This window comes from Phalacrocorax aristotelis, chromosome 24 (assembly GCF_949628215.1).
Source record: "Phalacrocorax aristotelis chromosome 24, bGulAri2.1, whole genome shotgun sequence".
Lineage (NCBI taxonomy): Eukaryota > Metazoa > Chordata > Aves > Suliformes > Phalacrocoracidae > Phalacrocorax > Phalacrocorax aristotelis.
Window position 1 is genome coordinate 3701055 of NC_134299.1, and position 17502 is coordinate 3718556.

Sequence of the window (17502 nt, forward strand, 5' to 3'; positions counted from 1 at the left end):
CGATGTTGCCTGGGGGAGGGTTGCAACGGTGCATGCAGGGCTGCAATGGGGCAACGATGGCGCAGGGGGCTGATGCTGCGTGGGGCGTGAAGGCGCCCAGGGCAGTGGCGCTGCGTGGGGACACGGAGCAGCCCCCTCACAACCCACGGGCCGGCTCCCCGGGGCATCTCCCGGCCTTCGCACCCGCGTCCCCCCACCTCAGCGGGCCGAGCCCCGCGCCGTGCGCCCCGTCGGGGCGGCCGTGCCCGCAGACGGCGCTGCGGAGCCTCCGCCTGGCCCGGCCCGGCCCGGCCCCGTTGGGCTCCGCCGGCCCCTTCCGAAGGGGCGGTGCCGTCGCCGGGGCCGTGCTCGGCTCCGCCGCCCCACGGGGCCGCCCGGCTCCGCCGCCCGCCGGTGAGTGCGGCCAGGGACGGGGCGGGGGGCTGCGGGGGTGGGACGGGGGGGTGAGGGGGGCACCGCTCTCGGGATGCTGCCGGCTGTCCGGGGGTGCCCGTCCCTCGGGGATGCAGGTCCCGAGGGTGCCCGGGGTGCTGCTCCCCCCCCTCCCCCCGGGGTAGGGAAAGGGGGGTGTGCGGGGGGTGTGCGGGCAGCCTGTCCCGCAGGTGTGTCCCCATGTCCCTGTGTCCCCCCCGCGCCTCCTGGCATCGCCTGTCACCCGCCGTCACGCCTCACGGGGTGCCAGGCGGCACCGCCAGCCTCCGGGGCCACAAAAGCATCGCTGTGCGCCGGGGTGCAGAGCCTGGACCGAGCAGGGGACAGAGGTGGGGTGCCGGGGACAGAGGAGGGGTGCAGAGGACGAAGGTGGAGTTGCAGGGGCTGGAGAAGGGGTGCAGGCGACAGAGGAGGGGTGCAGGGGACAGAGGAGGGGTGCAGGGGACAAAGGTGGGGTTGCAAGGGCTGGAGGTGGGGTGCAGGGGACAGAAGAGGGGTGCAGGGGATGAAGTTGGGGGTGCAGGGGCTGGAGAAGGTGTGCAGGGGACAGACATGGTGTGCAGGGGACAGAAGAGGGGTGCAGGAGGTGAAGGTGGGGGTGCAGGGGCTGGAGAAGGGGTGCAAGGGACAGACGTGGTGTGCAGGGGACAGAAGGTTGCAGGGGATGAAGGTGGGGGTGCAGGGGCTGGAGAAGGGGTGCAGGCGACAGAGGAGGGGTGTAGGGGACAGAAGAGGGGTGCAGGGGATGAAGTTGGGGGTGCAGGGGCTGGACAAGGTGTGCAAGGGACAGACATGGTGTGTAGGGGACAGAAGAGGGGTGCAGGGGATGAAGGTGGGGGTGCAGGGGCTGGAGAAGGGGTGCAGGGGACAGACATGGTGTGCAGGGGACAGAAGAGGGGTGCAGGGGATGAAGGTGGGGGTGCAGGGGCTGGAGAAGGGGTGCAGGGGACAGACATGGTGTGCAGGGGACAGAAGAGGGGTGCAGGGGATGAAGGTGGGGGTGCAGGGGCTGGAGAAGGGGTGCAGGGGACAGAGGTGGGGTGCAGGGGACAGAAGAAGGTTGCAGGGGGCGAAGGTGAGGGTGCAGGGGCTGGAGAAGGGGTGCAGGGGACAGAGGTGGGGTGCAAGTGTTGGTAAAGGGGTGCAGGACTTCTGGGGAGCCCGGCAGTCATGCCGGTGTTGGGGTCCCTGGGGGTGACCCCCGGGATGCTGCCCAGGGATGCTGAGTGGGGCTGGGCATGGGGAGGGGGTTTGGGGTTTCCTCCCAGGCGCTGCAAAGCCCAGCCCAGGAAATTCTTCCGGGCAGCTTCTCAAGCCCCTCTTTGTGCGCTTGGGATTTTTAAAATGCCTTTCCCGGCGGTTGTGGATGGGATGCCCGGCTCCCGCGGCCACCCTGGGGCTGTGCCGGTGGAGTCGGGCCCGGCTGGGCTGGTGGCTGCGGTGGGACAGGATGCGGCTGGGCTGGTGCGGGGCAGCCGGACGGGGAGCAGGGATGCCAGACGTGACATTTAGGGGAGGGGGCTCCCCATTCCCGCTTAGTCCCGTCAAAGCTAAGGACTGCCGTGCTCATTGGGGTGCTGTGGGGACCCCGTGCCACCCCGGGGGATCCTCAACATCCTTTCCCGGTGTGGGTTTGCTGCAGGGCGAAGGACTCGGGGTGGTGGTGCTTGCAGCCCTGCTGCATGTCCAGATCCCGCTGTGGTGAGCAGGAGGATCCTTCCCTCGCCGGCCGCTGGCTGCCCTCGCAGCCACATCCTCCCCACCAAACCCCGCTGGCTTGGCCCTGCCGTGCTGTGCCATGCCACGCCGCGAGCCGCTGGCCTTGCTGCCAAGGCGGCACCGATTTCCTGCCTCACGCAAGGCCCTGGGGGCAGTGGGGTGGCCTCTCCTGTCCCATCTGCACTACCACAGCCGGCGGTGGCTGCCCGGGACCCCCTCATCCCTGTGGGGGGGCTTGGCAGGGGAGGAAGCTGCCAACCTCAGCCGGGGACACCGGGGAGGCAAGAGGAAGCAGCGGTGGCTGCCGGCACCCTGCGATGGCGTGAGGATGTGGGTCCCCTCCCCGGAAGGAAGGCGCTGACTGTCTTCATCAGCCCCGTGCCGGGGACCCTTGGGAGGACAGGGAGAGGGGGAGGCCTCCAGCGGGTGGTCTCCCAGGCTGTGCCTTGAGGAGGGAGGAGAAGGCTCTCCTCTGCCTCGTCCCCTCGGCGCCCCGGCGTTTCCTGATGCCGTGGCTCCCTACCCACCCAGAGGCACCCGCTGCCATGCCAGTGACAGTGACCCTGGCCGGCCCGGCTCCTTGGGGCTTCCGCATCACCGGGGGAAGGGACTTCAGGAAACCCATCACTGTCTCCAAGGTAAGAGCCCCCCGCGTGTCCCCTCGCCCCAGGGAGGGCTGCTGGGGCGGGCGCCGTGCCAGGCTGCTCCAGGGAGCGGATCCTGTTTACTGTCCTTGAGGGATCCTGCTCCGTGGGAATGGCCCCACGGCGGGCGACGGCGGCGCGGGGGCTCGTGCCGCCCCTGGGCTGGGCAGGGCTGCGCCGAGTTCCGGCTGTTGTTGTCATGACCTTGGTCCCCCCTCGCCGGTGCACACCCCAGCAGAGGGGCTGGCACTGTTTTGGCAGGGCCGTGGGGACCTCGGTGGGTGGGAGCACCAACCATGTGCCGGGACCTCGGCCACGGCATGGGGGCTGCATGGGGGGATGCTGCAATTAAAGGCTGCTTCCCACGGGTGTGCACGGGGCCGAGGGATGGCTGGCGGGGCGCTCGCTGTCCCCAGTGCCTCCGAGATGACACCATGACTGTGCCCGTGTCCCCTTCTCCATGGAGGTGACAGAGCATGGGAAGGCGGCCGCAGGCGATCTCCGGCCAGGGGACATCATTGTCACCATCAATGGGGAGAGCGCGGCTGAGATGCTCAACGTGGAGGCGCAGAATAAGATCAAGCAGAGCCCTGGGCAGCTCCGGCTGCAGGTGGAGAGGTGGGTGCTGTGACGGGGAGAAGGTGGCAGCCCGGATGCCTGGGTCCCCAGCCCCAGGGAAGCGACATCCCTGCGTGGGCTGGGGTCCCCAGACATGTGTGCGCTGGTTGTTCTTCCCCTCCGGCGACTCTTGGGGCTGTGCCATCCCCGCGGGAGCCTGTCCCGGCTCTGTAATTAAAAGAGTCAGGCGGTAATGAGGCCGGGCAGCCCTGGCAGCCGTTACCTGGCCAACTGGTCCCAGCTGGGGGCCTGGGGCTGCAGGGGAATGGTCACGCCATGCCACCCCACGGGTGCACAGGGGCTGCAGGCCCCTGGGGCAGATGCAGGACCCCCCGCTCTCTCTTGGTCCCCAGGTCCCCGATGCCACCTCCCAGCCACACCAACGGGGACACCTCACTGGAGGGGCTGACCACACGCTTCCAGGTGAGCCCCAGGAAGCCCCCACACCCCCCGACCCCCCACCCAGGGCTGGTTTCAGCTGCTGGTGTCTCCCTACCCAGGACATGCTGCAGATGCAGGAGGAGAGACAGGGTGCCCTGAGACCCTCCTACTCCAGCCCAGCATTCCTCAGCCCCCCACCTGGCTCTGGCAGGTAAGGCTGGACCCAGCCTCATGGGAGGCAGTGGGCAGGGGTCTGGGCAGGGCCAGGCACTCTCCTGATGGCTCTGTCCTTTTTCCGCAGCTCACAGCCCCTGGAGGAGGAGTTCGCCTGTCCCAGCCTCCACCAGGTGAGCAGGGAGCTGGGAGGACCGTGCGGGGCCAGGCAGAGCTTCTGGTGGGGCATCCGTGCACCATCCCCCTTTGCAGCCCCAAACCATCCCCCTTTGCAGCCCCATAGCATCACCCTTTGCAGCCCCATAGCATCACCCTTTGCAGCCCTGTTGCCACACTACCACCCAGCCCTGCTCCGCCTTGGGGACCGTGTCTGCCGCGCCGCCGGTGCCACCGGCCGCCTCCCCGCCGTGCTGGCAGGCACCCCCGGGCCCCGCGGGCACCGGCGCACCTGGCCAAGGATGTTTTGCTCGCTCCTACCCGACGCCTCTTGGCAACGGCGCCAGCCTGGGGAGGCCAAACCAGTTTGGGGAGGCCCGTTCCTGCTCCCGCAAGCCTGGGGGACTTGGGTGTTGGCAGGGCAGGCACCCACGACCTGGCGCACCCCCGGCAGCACCCGCCGGCCCCTGCTGCCGTGGGATGCCCGGGGAGCAGGGCCGGGATGCCCGGGGGGCCGGGATGCCTCCCTTGCCACCCAGACCGGTCCCGGGATGCCGGCGGCCGCCTCATCCCTCCCTGCTGTGGTTTTGGGTGGCTGCTGCACCCCGCGGGGCAGCCGCTGGCTCTGGGGTTGGCGTCTCCCTCCTCTCCTCCCTCCTTGCTTTCTTTTTTCTTGTTTTTCAAGCCCAAATTGGGAATCGCAGCAGCCCCGAGCACAGCCCTTCCCAGCTGCCTTTGGCCGCGGCCCCGGCCGCCCCTTGGCTCCTCTGGCCGCCCGCTCCCTCCTTCCTCCCCAGCCCTTTATTTGCTTTGGTGCCGGCCCCAGAGGTCCCTCCCTGCCCCGGAGTGCCCCCCCCGCCATGGGGCTGGGGCTGTGCGGGATGCCATGGCCAAAATCCCCTTCCCAAAGGGGCAGCGAGGGGAAGGGCTGCACTTGGACCACGCTTTTCATCACATCCCAGGGAGGGCTGGTGCTGGTGGGGACGAGGCCAAGGCGCCGGGCTCCACCCGTGCCTAATTTTAGCTCGTCCCTCGCCTGCTCATGACCCCGTAGAGCCCCAGCGCTGCCCCTCTCCATCTCCGCGGGGTCTGGGCAGTGGGTCCTAGGGGGTCCTCATCCCCGGGCTCCTGCTGAGGTTTGCATCTGCGTGGCGGCTGCTCCCGCGAACATCGGCTTCCACTTAGCCGGGGTTTCGCCTTTCCTGCCTCGCCGGGGCCACTAAGCAGGAGCAGATGCCGGGGATGAGACGGGCGCAGGCATAGGGTTACTGGCATGGGGAGCGGCAGGGGTGCTGCCCCTGGCCCCTGTGGGGTCCCACTGGGCCCAGCCTGGGAGGGGAGGAGAAGCAGCTGCCCATGCCGAGCCACCGAGCATCCCTGCATCCCTCCAGGGAGCCGGGTGGAGCACCCCCTCCCTCTGGGGACCGGGGCTTGGAAAAAGCCCCTGGGCCAGGTCCAGGTGTCCCTGGGGTGCCCAGGAGGAGAGGGAGGGTCTGCAGGTGCCCTTCCCTGCGCTATGCCCAGGACATGCCACGCGCGCCCCCAGGCTTGGGGCATGCTGGGGGGCTGCTGCAGCATCCCCCTGCCAGTCCCAGCCCCCCACATCCCCCCAGGGCACCCAGCACCTCTCTCCCCCTGCTAGGAGCGAGGAAGCTTGAGTCGCCAGAACAGCTCCCCGGGGTCGATCCTGCCTCCACCCCCACGCCCACCCTCGCCGGGGCTCGGGGTCCCCCAAAACCCCTGGGAGATGTGCAGGGAGCGGTGCCACTCTTCGCCCTCTCACAGCCCCTGCAACAGGTACAGAGTGGGCTTGGGGCCGTGCGGTGGGGGGGACACGGAGGTGGGGAAGCCCCCCAGCCCCATGCACCCATCCCGGCGTGGCGGCTCTGCACCCTGGGGTGTATGCTGGGTGCTGCCTCGCCGAGGGAGCCCATGGAAAGAGTTAAGAGGTTGGTAGAGACGTGGGAGGGCCGGGCAGGCTGGGGCAGGTCCCCAGGGTGGAGGGAGCAGGTGGCGGGCGGCGGGGTGCAGCCTGGCCGACCCAGGCATCCGGGTGCTGGGACCCCCTCCCCACCTCCCCCTGGGGTGCCGTCCCACAGCCTGGGCTCGGAGCCGGCCATGCGGCGCTTGGAGGAGGATTCGGAGGTCTACAAGATGCTGCAGGAGAACCGGGAGCTGCGGGCGGCCCCACGGCAGTCCAGCACCTTCCGCCTGCTGCAGGAGGCTCTGGAGGACGAGGGTGGAGGTGAGGGGGGGGATGGGGGAAGATTTGGGGGGGGTCTGGGTGGGGGGTTGGCAGGACCCTGATGGCCTCATCTCCCTGCAGCTGGCCCTGCAGCCCCTTTCCCCAGCCGCCTCTCGCCCAGCACCCGCAAACCCGTGGCCGGAGTCCAGAAGCTGCACGTCTGCGAGAAGTGTGGCAGCACCATCGCGTGAGTGGGGCTGGGGGGTGGGGGGGCGCCTCCCTGGGGCAGGATCTGTCCCCGCCATCGCTCCCGGCAGGGCCAAAGTGGGGCTGATCCTGGATGGGGAACACGGGGGGCGGGTCACAGGGTGCCCTGCTGATCCCCCCACTCCCCCCGTCTCCCCCAGGACGCAGGCAGTGAGGATCCAGGACGGCCGCTACCGGCACCCATCCTGCTACGCCTGCGCCGACTGCGGCCTCAACCTGAAGATGCGGGGCCATTTCTGGGTGGGGGACGAGCTCTACTGCGAGAAGCACGCCCGCCTGCGCTACCAGGGCCCCCCGGGGGGGCCCGCCGCCCCTCCTGTCTCCCCCCACTCCTGAGTCCAGCACTTTTTTCAATGCCGTGACCCGCACGGTGCAGTGGGGAGCTCGCCGCCTGCATCCCACCGTGTCCCGGGGAGCAGCAAGCACCCCATCCTCCCTGGGACACCCCACCAGCCCCGCTGCTTTGGTAGGGTCGGGGTCTGTGGTTGCTGGGGGGGGGAATTGGGTTGGGGGGGCACTGAGCACATCAGCAGGTTGTGGATGGGGGGGGATGCACTGCAGCTGCCCGCCTTCGCCCTTGCTGTGTCAGTGTGTGTGATGAGCTGGGTCAGTTCTCAGCCTGAGTTGCAGCAGCTGCGCACGCCTGGGGACACAGAGGGGACACGGCGGGGGGCACAGGGACGCTTGAGCACTTAGGTACCAGAGAGGGGGCTGGCACCGCTTTGTACACTGACTGCAAAGGGCTTCTCCAAGATATTAAACCAGATCTCTATATAAATATAATATATATTTGCTCCACTCCCGTGTCTGGTCTGTACGGGGCACGGGAGGAGGCAATCTGCATCCTCCCAGGGCTGGGCCCACAGGGCTGGGGAAGGTGGGCTTCCCCCCATCCCCAGGGTGCAGGCAAGGCCCCCACAGCCATCCTGCCTGCACCCATAGCAGCAGCGGGGAGCTGGAAGCAAACCCCCTGACCCGGGGCGGGGGTCCAGGGCTTGGCACAAGCTCCCTGGGTCTGGTGCTTTGGTGATGCGCAGGGCTCGGTGCCGGCTGGCCTTGCCCTGCTCCCGGGAAGGTCAGGGCTCCCCACGGGGCCGGACTGTCCCCCCACCCTGCTCCGGGCACCCCTGGGAGGTGTCGGGACTTTACTGTGGGCTGTTGATCAGGGCCTTTGTCCCGCAGAGGCCCAGGTGGGCTCTTATCGCTGCTCTCCACCCCTCCGCGCCTGTTTGCACGGAGATGGGCTTTGCTGTTATCTGGGCTTTGCTGTTATCAGCAGCTCCCCACCGAACCTGGGAGAGGACGAGCCCCTTCCCACGTCCCATGGCTCCCCACATCCCCAGCTGGCTCCCCTGTCCCGCTGCCTGCTGGGGGTGCACTGCAAGCCCCCCCCATTCACCCCTGGGCTCCGCCGAACTCTCACCATCCCCAAATTCCCCCAGAGGGATCAGCCCTGGGCCCTTCTTGTGGGTGCACCAGGGTCCCTCTGCCCGGGGGTCCCTCTGCCCGGGGGTCCCTCTGCCCGGGGGTCCCTCTGCCCGGGGTCCCTGCCAGGTCTCATGCAGGTGGGGGGAGGGGGGGCAGCCCCCTGCCGGCTCCAGCTCTGCAATGCTCAATGCTGTTAGGACTTTAACGAAGCATCCCCCGGGAAGGAGGGATGGAGACACTCCTGCCCGTCTCTCCTCCCCTCCCTGCCAGCCCGGCAGCGTGTGCAGGGGGAAAAAAAGAGGAAATAAAATGTTTCTGACTCCGGGAGGGTGGGGGGTTAAAACCGGAGGGCATGAGCAGAGAGCACCGGGCCGGGGCTGGGGGCAAAGGTGTTGCCCGTGCAGGGAGCGCCCCCCCCCGCCCCGCCCCGCCCCGCCGCGCCCCGCCGCCCTGCCCCATAAAGCGGAGGAGGAGGAGGAGGAGGAGGAGGAGGAGGAGGAGGAGGAGGAGGAGGAGTGGGGCCGTCCTCTCTGCACTCCTCGGACCCCGGTTCGCCCCTGCCCGGGGATGCTGCACCGCCGCGGAGCCTTCAGAGTGGAACCGCAGTGTGGTGAGTCGGTGGGCTCTGGGGGACACCCCTTCCTCCACCCCCACTCCATGCAGCTGGGGGTCTCCTGTGTGTTCTCAGCCTGCAAAGTTCATGCTGGAGGGGATCCTCAGGGATTCCGGATTTAGGGTGTCTGTGCTGGAGGGGGGTCCTGCTACCCCCCAGTTTGTCATGTCTGTGCTGAAAGGGGGGTCTCTGGGACCCCCCGGGTTGTGCCCCTCCCTGCTGGGAGGCTCTGCTGGGAATTCAAACCAGGTTTTGCCTTCCAGTGTATATTTGGGCTGACGAGTCTGTGCCTGCAGTGGGGTCAAGTCTGCCGCGTCCCCACATGCAGTGTGGGGGTCCCAGAACACCACACCCCATCTCTATATGTTGTCCCCCCCCGGCTCGGGCCATGCTGGGGACCCCCCTCCAGCAGCAGAGCCTGGAAGGTGCTGGGGGTCTAAACCAGAGCTGTGGACTCAGGGGGACCTTTGGCATGGCGGCAGCTCCCGGGGGGAGATTTGAGCTCTCCTGGCAATGAGGAACCTCCTGTGCCCCCCATCCTGGTGGGGCTCCAAACCCCAGTGAAACCCCCATGGTGGTGGGGGAAGCGCCGTGGCGGGGAGGAACGCAGCCCCTCGGCACGTGGGGTCATCCCGCGCAGCCCCAGCAGCCTGTGGCAATTCGGGACGTGGGAGCGGGGCTGCCGGCAGCCGGCTGTGCCGGGGCGGAGGGGCCACCCCACGGAATTGCTGGGATTCATGCAGTCGCTGAACGGCGGGATTGTGTGCCGGCTGGCCGTGACCCCCTGGTGCCGGCTCCCCTGCGGGCACCGGCCTTGCCAGCCCACGAGGGATGTGCGGTGGGTGGCTCCGGGCCCGGCTGAAGCAATGTGGCTGCACCAAGGGGGGGAAGAATTTGGCAGCACTGGGGACCCCTGTTTGGTGAATTTGGCCCTGAGAAGGGTTTTCCCAGAGCGGTGGGATTCATCCAGCACCCAGCTCTCTGCCTGCAGCCTGCCGGTGCCCAGCCAACCCTCTTGCCTTCCCACTTGGGGTGGGAAGGGAGCCCTTAACCACCGGCCCAGCCAGTATCGCTGATCCCAAATCCTGAAAGGAACCAGTTGGGAACCAGTCCTGTAATGAGGTGCCTCTGGATACAGGGCCCGTCGCCGGCTGGGGTGGCTATAAAAGGGAGCGCCGGGACGCGCGCCCGGCAGTCGGCTCCGGCTCTCGGTGATGTGGGGTGGCTCCCGCGCCGTCTGGAAGAGGAGGTTCAGCTGCTGTGAGTGCGTTGGGGTGTGTGAGCCTCCAAGCAGAGGCTTGTCGGGGCAGGGGTGGGCAGCTCTGCACCCCGAGCCGAGAGCCAGGAGGGTGTCAAAGCTTTGCTCCCCACCTCCCTGAGCCCTCTGCCGTGGCCTGGTTGGGGAGGGAGGTGAGTTTCCACGCAAGGAGGGCCAAGACCCCCAGGTGCCTCTCTGCAATCCCACCCTGAGCTGCAGGGTGAGCGTAGGCACATCCTGGCTGGCGATGCCTTCCTACGCTGCGGGGATAAGAGACACGAACCAGGGGTCCCTGGAGCCATCCCACAGCGGGGGGAGGATGCACCCTGTGGCCCTGCTCTGTCCTGGGTCGGCCGGCACCAAGCCGGAGCAGGGTGCGGTGCGAGTGGTTGCTTGTGCAGCCCTGGCTAGGTCAGGGCGAGGAGCACGGGTGCTCCCCAGGCAGCTCTGCAGTGCGGGGAGGGAGGATGGGGCTGGGCGTGGGGGCATGTTTCTGGGGAGCAGCGACAATGTGCTGCCATCGTACAAGCATCCCCAGCACCAGGCAGGGGCTGCAGGGACCCTCTGGAGATGGGTCCCTGGGTGGGGGGGGCTCTAACTCTGCATGGCAGCAGGGAGAACGGCTTCGGGCATGGCTGGAACTGCTGCAGGGTGGCTCGAGGGGCTGGGAGGGGTGGCAGGCCCACGCTTGGGCATGTAGGGGCGGCGAGCGCCCTGCCCTGCCTCCATCCGGGGACCCCCCCCCCCCCCCCCCAATCCAACAGCATCTGGCTTCCCTCACCCCGCAGATGGTCCCTGGGAGACGGCGGAGAGCTGCGTGGTGCGCACCTCCGCCAGCGTCTACCGCCGGCTGCAGGAGAGCCCGCGGCAGCCCCCGGGCGGGATGAGCACCTGGGGACCCCCCCCACCAGCACCTGTCTCCCCTGGCAGCCCCCTGGCAAGCGGGCGGCTCCTCAAATCAGAGTCGGAGGACTCCGGAGTGGAGATGGCCGGCAACGACCACTCGCCATCCACCCCATTGGGCTCCGAAAGCAGCTTCTCCCTTGATGGCTTCCCATCGGCAAAGAGCCCCCCCGGAGAGGAGCCGAGCACTGAACCCCCCCGGCTGCCCCGCAGCTGCTCGGGCAGCAAGAAGTTGGTGCAGGCAGCGCAGCGCAGCAGGAGGCAGCGGGTGCCCGGGCGCTGCCCGCGACAGCTCGGCCGATGCAGCACCAGCTCGGCCGACCTGCGGGCAGAGCCGGCACGGGACCCCCGGGAACCAGAGGAGCCCAGCGCAGAGGACCCCGAGGAAATGGTGCAGTGCTGGGGAAGGGGTGGGTGCGTGCTGGGGCGGGGGGCTCAGCTGCCCAGCAGCCCTCGAGCCCCCCGCTCGCCCGCAGGCTGGGCTGGAGGTGGTGCTACCCGTGCCAGGGCAGGGGCTGCGATACCTGGAGCACGTCTGCCAGATGCTGGAGCGCTTGGCCCGGCTGCAGCAGGACAACCGGCTCCTCCGGCAGCAGGCGGCAGACGCCCGGCGTACCCGCCCTGACACCGTGGTAAGGGCTGGGAGGATGTGGGGTGCTCAGGGTGGCGGTGGTGGTGCTGGAGAGTCCCAGCTCACACCCTGTCTATCCTCACCCACAGCCCACCCGGGAGGTGCCGGGGCAGGATCCGGCCGTGTGGAGGGGCGAGCGGTTCCGCCTGCGCTCCTGCTCGGACAGCCAGGCACCAGGTGAGCAAGGTGGGATGCGGGGATGGTGGGGCTGTGCCCGGCTGGACCCCCACACCGGCTTTATCCCCTCCGTCATCGCAGCGCCCGACCCCGGGCCGTGCCGGAGGACGTGGGGACACTCGGCCAGCTTCCCCAGCCTTCTGGACCCTTCTGAGGGCGCCCCGACACCAGACAAGGTACGGGCCGGGAGGGTTGTGGGGTGAGGAGGGCGGGGGTCCCGCAGGTCCCCCACCACTGACGGCTGTGTCCCCCCAGCAGGACGGGCGCTCGCACTGGGGCCGGGTGAAGGTGCTGCTCACCCGCCTGACCCGCCGCTCGCTGCGGGGCGGCCGATGCAGGTAGGACTTGGGGAGGGGTCCCGGTCCCACGGCCGCCCCTGGATGGAAGGAGCAGCGCTGCACCTATTGCATCACACCCTGCCGTATGATGTCACACCCACCCGGGGCCGGTCCCCGGCCTGGCGCTACCCCCCCCCCTTCACTTTTTCCCAAAATAAAGCCTTTTCACTGCGAAAGAGGTGGCTCTTTGCAAAGTGATGTGCTGTTGCGTGGTGATGTCACTCTCCTCAACCCGGCGTGACGTCACGTGAGGACGCGTCACTGCCGCATCACTTCCGATGGCTTTTCCGCTCCTTTTGTCCGCCCGGTCCCACAGCCCAGTTTAAGCGGCTGCTACTCCCCCTCCCCCCCCCCAACCCCCAGGACCCCCCCCGCCGGCCCCCTCTCAGGTCAGCCTCGGGGCGGGCTGGGCTCCGGGGGGGGGGTCCTGTTGCCTCGGGGTGGGGCTAAAGCTCACCCACCCCCTCCCAAGCCCCCTGCTCCCCGCCGAGCTGCTGCCGCGGGTGGGTGGGGAGGGGATGCCGGGGGAGGGGTCCCTGCCGAGGGGAGGCGGCGGGGGGGGTGTGAGGAGGGGGGGGATGCTCCCGATCGCATCGGAGGTGGGGGAGAGGCAGCGGGTCCTCCCCAGGGGGGTCAGCAGCCTGCAGGAGAGGTTGGGGTGGTGGACGAGGAGCTCTTCTTCCAGCTGAGGTGAGGAGGGGGCCGGGCCTGGGGGGATGCTCCGGTGCCGTTTTGGTGCCGATGGAGCCCCTCATCGTGTCCTCGGGTCTGCATGGTGAAGGACCGGGCACCGCAGGTGGGGATGATGCTGACGAAAGCTGCCAGGCGCTCTCTCATCAGATACCCCCGTTACCCCCTCTATCCCCTCTCTTCCCTGGCGATTTCCTACTGTGACTTGGGGTTTTTCCCTTCCCAGCCGCGTATCCCGCAGCCTCTCCCGAGACCCCCAGCTCCGCTCCCGCCCATGCCACCCCTGGGCAGCAGCAGGGCATCCTCGGAGCCCAGCCCCAGCTCCGGCCTCGCCGCATCCCACCGCTCCTTCCCTGGAAAGGTGAGTGCTCGTCCTTATCACGGGGGGGACGGATCTGGGCACCGAGGGGTGGGAGGGGGTCTCTGGCAGTGACCCCGGGGAAGGCTGGCCATGAGCACAGCGTGGTGAGGGGATGCTGTTTAGGTTTTCTGGAGCAGACTCGCTCCTGGGTGCTGCCACGGGGTCTTACAATCCTTGTTCCCCCCTCCCCAGCAGTGAACCTCTTTCCATCTCCTGAACCACCTGGGGAGATGCCCCGGGGCAGGGACAGGAGTGACTCAGGCAGATGGTAAGGATGGGGATGTGTGTCCCCACGGCGGGGTGGGCATCTGGGCACCCCCTCCCCTGTTCCCCATCACCACCTGTGCCTTCTGCAGCACAAAACACTCACCTAGGCCAGACCTTAAGATGTGGGGCCCTTCCCTACTGGGTGGTCTGGCCATGCAGTGAGTTTTTGGGGGGATATTTGTGGTCAGAGAGGATCCCTCTTGTTTCTGTAAGCCTTGGGGCAGCCAGCCCTGTGCGCCCACACTGCGTGCGTGGGGACCGCTGTCGGGTGAGCCTGCTCAGATCGAGCCCCAGCACCCTCGGCACGGTTCTCTGCCTCCAGGCCCATCCGTGATGCTGGCGAGATGCTACAGCAGCACCCAGCACCCGGCTGCCCCGTGGCTTCTACCGCCTCTGCCTGGGCCAGCCGGATGCCTTCCCCCCACCCAGCCCCTCGCCAGCAGCACCCCAGCCGTATCCTGGTGGCTGACCCCAAGGAGGATGCTGAGGCTGCTCCAGGTGATGCTGATTCTGCTTTCAGGGCCAAGGTGAGGAGGAGGAAAGTCTGCTCTTGGTGCAGGATCTTGTGGCTCTCTCACCCAGGCGATGGCCCCGGGGCCCCCGGATCATCTGGAGCAAGGGAAGGCTCCTGAGCATCCGACAAAGCAAACTGAGGTGCGGAGCCGTGCGTGTGCTGGCCTTGGCAGTCCCGGTGAGGGGTAATTCACCCAGTTTTGGGGGAAAGCCCTTAGGTTTGGTGGTGTGCTGTCACCTGCATTTACTGCCAGGCTGGTTGTGGGATGGCATCTGCAAAAGCTGGTCATGTCCTCTGGGGGTCCCGTCCCCAAGGCGGACGGGGGCTTTGGGGAGGGAGGGGGACAGTTAGGATGCTGCGACGCAGCCAGGCTCATCGCCTGTCTCTGCCTAGTCCCTGATGGTGAGGAAAGAGGATGAAGTTGTCCTTGTCAGTGAGGAATGGTCCCCATCATGGGACGGCCCCATCCCAACGCTGAGCCCACGGTCCTGGTGTGCGCGGCCATTCGCATGGCACGGGCTGGGCTGGACCTGAGCGGCCACACGAAGCGGTGAGTGCCGCCAGCTCGGGCACCTCTGAGCGGCAGCATCCCTTCCCTCTGCTCTTCAGAGGTCTGAGCGCCGAGGTGCTTCACTCGGTAGCGTTTCAGAAATCAAGGCTGAGGGCACACCGCATTGTAGAGTTAATTCCCCCGTTCCGTAAGCTTTCCCTATTAACGCTGGGATTTTGTGGGTGGTGCAAGAAACTGGTAATTATCCACTTTTACTATACAAGATGGAGTCCTCCTCCCCCGCCTGGTGCGGAGAGCAGGCAGCGTGCGGCCCTGCTGGTGTGCAGACCCAGCACTGGGAAAGGACTGCCTGTTCACGAGCAGGTTTCCAGATGAGAGCAGAGTTTGCACCGCTGGGAATGCTCAGGTTAAGTTTCCGTTGGGTGAAATCCCTCTGAGTGCAGGGATGGCAGGAGGAGCTGATGGCACAGAGCAGGAGCTGGGCTTTGCTGAGCGGCCTTGGGAACGCAGGGGTGGATGCGCTGGATGGAGGAGAGGCAGGTTGCTGGGCATTAGGTGGCAGGGGAGGGCTGGCAGCCCTGCACGGGGTGACACAGTGATGCAGACGAAGCCACAAGGGAAGCAAGGTGGATTTAGGAGAGCCCAGCTGGGGTTTAATCCAGCTGCAGCCAGCAGCGAGGAGTGTGGCACCTCCAGGCCATGGAGCAGCTGGCCAAGAAGCAGCACATGGCCGCTGCCCACCCAGGACACCGCAGACCACCCCTGCGGGGCTGCCACAGGCCTTTCCCCGCTCGGGAACCGGCACAAGGTCTGCCAGGGCTCAGCTCCCCACGTGCCACCCGTGGAAGAGCGTGGCCCTCGCTCGGGCACATGGGCTCGGCTCCTTGCGTGGCAGTTATATATAGCATCGCTGCTCTGGGTAACCGTGGCAACTGATTTTATTTTGCTTAAACCTGGCCTGGCATGTGATGCGGTTGGGAAGGAACAGCTGAGGGGAGATGAAGTTCTCCGTGCTGGGGGAGGAGGCTTGGCTCGGTCCCAGCAGTGACTGTATGGGATCTGGGTGTGGGCTTGGGCAGGGGATGCTCTTGGGCCGGGGTCTTGTTCCGTGTCCCTGCAAATAGCCTCGCTGGGGACAGTCATCAGCCTTTCCATGACCTGTCAGGGCTCCGATCCTGTCCCCTTCACTCCTGTCGTTGCAGCCTCCCTGCCGGCACTGGGGTTTTAGAGGGGCCCAGCTCCCTGCTTTCTGCTGGGGGTGGGGCACCCCTGACTGCTCTTCCCCACTGTGCCACAGGCTCTGGTTTGCTGAATTCAGGTACCGGTGGGAAGCGGGGGTGATTTTCCTGCTGGCCATCTGGGCAGGACTCCCTGGAGGAGGTGGGAAGCCTCGTGCCAGCCCAAGGTGGAGAAGGGACCCTTGCTGCCTCCATTGCCGGACGAGAAGCCTGCAATGATGAGGCTTTGCCACGGGGCCAAGCGCTGTGATGCTGGGTGCCATGATAGATCGGATGTCCCAGAAAGTGCTTTTATTTCCGTGGGTGCTTGGACCAGGCTGTGTTCCGGGGAAGGCGAGGTCCAACTCTGGGGACACCTCAACAGGGTGGTTTTAGGAGGAGATGGAGGCCCCCGACCAGCATGTGGCTGCCTTGGACACCACCAAGCTACCGCTGGAGCCTAAAGCCCGCAGGGAACCATCCCTTGAAGCCCATCCCTGGCAGGACAGGCAGGCTGCCTGCTCCAGCATCTCCCTCTACACCCTGATGGAGTGCAGGAGATGGGAGCAGCTCTCCTCCGAGGTAGGCTTGGCACGTCATGGGGCAGGCACGTCCCCTGTGCCCCTCTCCCTCCCTGAAGCGGCTGTGATCATGGCTGAGCTCTTCCAGGAGATGCTACAAGCACTATACAAGGCGCTGCTGGCCTTGCCGGAGAAGAAGAGCTATCGAAGACCAGGAACCCAGAGCCAGAAAGGGCTGTCAAAAGGGCAGAGGAGGCGGCTGAGCAGATGTCGGTGTATAGCTGGGGGAACCTGGTGTCCCTGGTTCAATCCCGCTTGTCCTGGGCACTGTCTTGGCACAGCCTGGACCGCGCTCTGCAGCACTGGGTTTTGCGGAGCTCAGCCTCTCCCATCCCTAATGCGCATCTTTGTTTCAGCAACCCAAGGCTCTGGACCCAAGCGCAGACTGGCCCCCTGGATGCTCTCCTAGCCTTTGTGTACTTCAGTTTGAATTTCTGTGGGTATCCGCACCAAAGGGAAGAGGAGCTTTTTGGTAGGTGGAGGGATGCTGGGGGGTACAGTGGAGACTGTGCTCTTGGAGGTTGTGTGGTGGGTGACAAGTCATTCTTGTTCTAGGAAACCTCTCTCTGCTGCCTCCTGCCCCGACCCAGGTCCCCAACAACATCATGGTGCTCAACCTGGGGAAGCTGCTGGAGAAAGCGGAGGAGCCAGATCTACCTGGAGAGCAAAACCCACGTGCTGGATGTCAAGCTGGGGAGGGATGTGCTGGGACATGAGATCCCCTCTTTGTGAGCTGTCAGTCACCTCTTCTCGACTCATGGCTGCTTTCACGAGGAATCAGCAGGAGAGAGCAAAGTCCCTTCCTGCCTGGATGTCACACAGAGGGGTCATGGGTGGTGGCAGGGTCCCTGTGAGCCTCTTCTGTCCCGGCCCTCTCCCTGCAGTGCTGGGCTTGAGCTGGCTCCCACCCCCGGGCAGGCAGAGCCAGGGCAGCTGTAGGGATGCGCAAGGTTTGCTCCAGTCACTTGTTTGTGTTTAGAGGAAACCTCCTAGGTAGGAAATCTTGCAGCCACGTGTATATCAGAGCTGAGGCATGGGCCCTCTCGGTGCTCTGAGCTGGATGCACAAGTAGGGGTCAGACTGGCTTGTTTAGGATGGAGGGACCCAAACACGTGGCGCTCGCTGTGCCGCAGGCTGCCTGGCACCTGGGGGGAGCCCTGGGTTGCTGCTGTGCCTGCAGCAAGTTTCTTTGCTGCAGTTATCAGCCCCACACCATGCCAGCCCTGTAATTGCTTTCGTACACAGCAGCGGCTCATCCCAGGACATGGGGGGTAGCAGGGGAGGGCCCCTGCATATGCTGAAAGGTGCCAGCTTGGGCTTGAAGTCACTGTATGCGACTCTAAAATTGCATTTCTTGTGCTTTGCTGAAGCTGTTTCCTTTCTGCGTCTCTTCAGGCGCTGTTTTATCCCTCTTTTTGTCTTTCCCACCCCCTCCTC

At 66.6% G+C, this 17502-nt stretch overlaps 3 protein-coding genes across 12 annotated transcripts; all 3 read left to right on the forward strand.

Moving 5' to 3' along the window:
• Nucleotides 1-294: 294 nt before the first annotated feature.
• Nucleotides 295-7373, forward strand: PDLIM2 (PDZ and LIM domain 2). Of its 2 annotated transcripts, XM_075074582.1 has the most exons (10): nt 295-393; nt 2683-2789; nt 3262-3413; nt 3767-3836; nt 3914-4005; nt 4096-4141; nt 5767-5921; nt 6224-6369; nt 6451-6556; nt 6717-7373. In XM_075074582.1, exons 2-10 carry the CDS (start codon nt 2697-2699, stop codon nt 6910-6912), a joined length of 1056 nt encoding a protein of 351 aa, XP_074930683.1. In that variant the 5' UTR covers nt 295-393; nt 2683-2696; the 3' UTR covers nt 6913-7373. The 2 variants fall into 2 exon arrangements, with proteins under 2 accessions (XP_074930683.1, XP_074930684.1); XM_075074583.1 differs by lacking the exon at nt 295-393 and having other exon boundaries at nt 2526-2789.
• Nucleotides 7374-10122: 2749 nt separating this feature from the next.
• C24H8orf58 (chromosome 24 C8orf58 homolog) lies at nt 10123-12078 on the forward strand. The gene is made up of 6 exons (XM_075117490.1): nt 10123-10249; nt 10664-11169; nt 11255-11410; nt 11499-11586; nt 11668-11762; nt 11845-12078. Exons 1-6 carry the CDS (start codon nt 10123-10125, stop codon nt 11926-11928), a joined length of 1056 nt encoding a protein of 351 aa, XP_074973591.1. The 3' UTR covers nt 11929-12078.
• A 101-nt stretch (nt 12079-12179) lies between these two features.
• On the forward strand, nt 12180-17428 carry CCAR2 (cell cycle and apoptosis regulator 2). Of its 9 annotated transcripts, none has more exons than XR_012664238.1 (8): nt 12335-12427; nt 12841-12975; nt 13168-13243; nt 13763-13896; nt 14150-14306; nt 15870-16066; nt 16154-16537; nt 16621-17428. XR_012664238.1 is itself a non-coding variant. In XM_075117526.1 (5 exons), exons 2-5 carry the CDS (start codon nt 12889-12891, stop codon nt 16779-16781), a joined length of 498 nt encoding a protein of 165 aa, XP_074973627.1. In that variant the 5' UTR covers nt 12180-12313; nt 12841-12888; the 3' UTR covers nt 16782-17428. The 9 variants fall into 9 exon arrangements, 3 of the variants coding, with proteins under 3 accessions (XP_074973627.1, XP_074973628.1, XP_074973629.1); XR_012664240.1 differs by having other exon boundaries at nt 12336-12427; nt 16422-16537; XR_012664236.1 differs by having other exon boundaries at nt 15870-16537.
• Nucleotides 17429-17502: the final 74 nt, after the last annotated feature.

What these genes read in the sequence shown, in the direction of transcription:
- PDLIM2 (XM_075074583.1), top strand. Translation starts at nt 2,658, where the DNA reads ATGCCGTGGCTCCCTACCCACCCAGAGGCACCCGCTGCCATGCCAGTG. An exon ending in GGCTGACCACACGCTTCCAG is followed by an intron (nt 3,837 to 3,913) that starts GTGAGCCCCAGG and finishes CTCCCTACCCAG; the next exon opens with GACATGCTGCAGATGCAGGA. An exon ending in CCTGTCCCAGCCTCCACCAG is followed by an intron (nt 4,142 to 5,766) that starts GTGAGCAGGGAG and finishes TCCCCCTGCTAG; the next exon opens with GAGCGAGGAAGCTTGAGTCG.
- C24H8orf58 (XM_075117490.1), top strand. Translation starts at nt 10,123, where the DNA reads ATGCCTTCCTACGCTGCGGGGATAAGAGACACGAACCAGGGGTCCCTG. An exon ending in CGGCACCAAGCCGGAGCAGG is followed by an intron (nt 10,250 to 10,663) that starts GTGCGGTGCGAG and finishes CTCACCCCGCAG; the next exon opens with ATGGTCCCTGGGAGACGGCG. An exon ending in CAGAGGACCCCGAGGAAATG is followed by an intron (nt 11,170 to 11,254) that starts GTGCAGTGCTGG and finishes GCTCGCCCGCAG; the next exon opens with GCTGGGCTGGAGGTGGTGCT.
- CCAR2 (XM_075117526.1), top strand. Translation starts at nt 12,889, where the DNA reads ATGCCACCCCTGGGCAGCAGCAGGGCATCCTCGGAGCCCAGCCCCAGC. An exon ending in ATCCGACAAAGCAAACTGAG is followed by an intron (nt 13,897 to 16,421) that starts GTGCGGAGCCGT and finishes TCTTTGTTTCAG; the next exon opens with CAACCCAAGGCTCTGGACCC. An exon ending in AAGGGAAGAGGAGCTTTTTG is followed by an intron (nt 16,538 to 16,620) that starts GTAGGTGGAGGG and finishes TTCTTGTTCTAG; the next exon opens with GAAACCTCTCTCTGCTGCCT.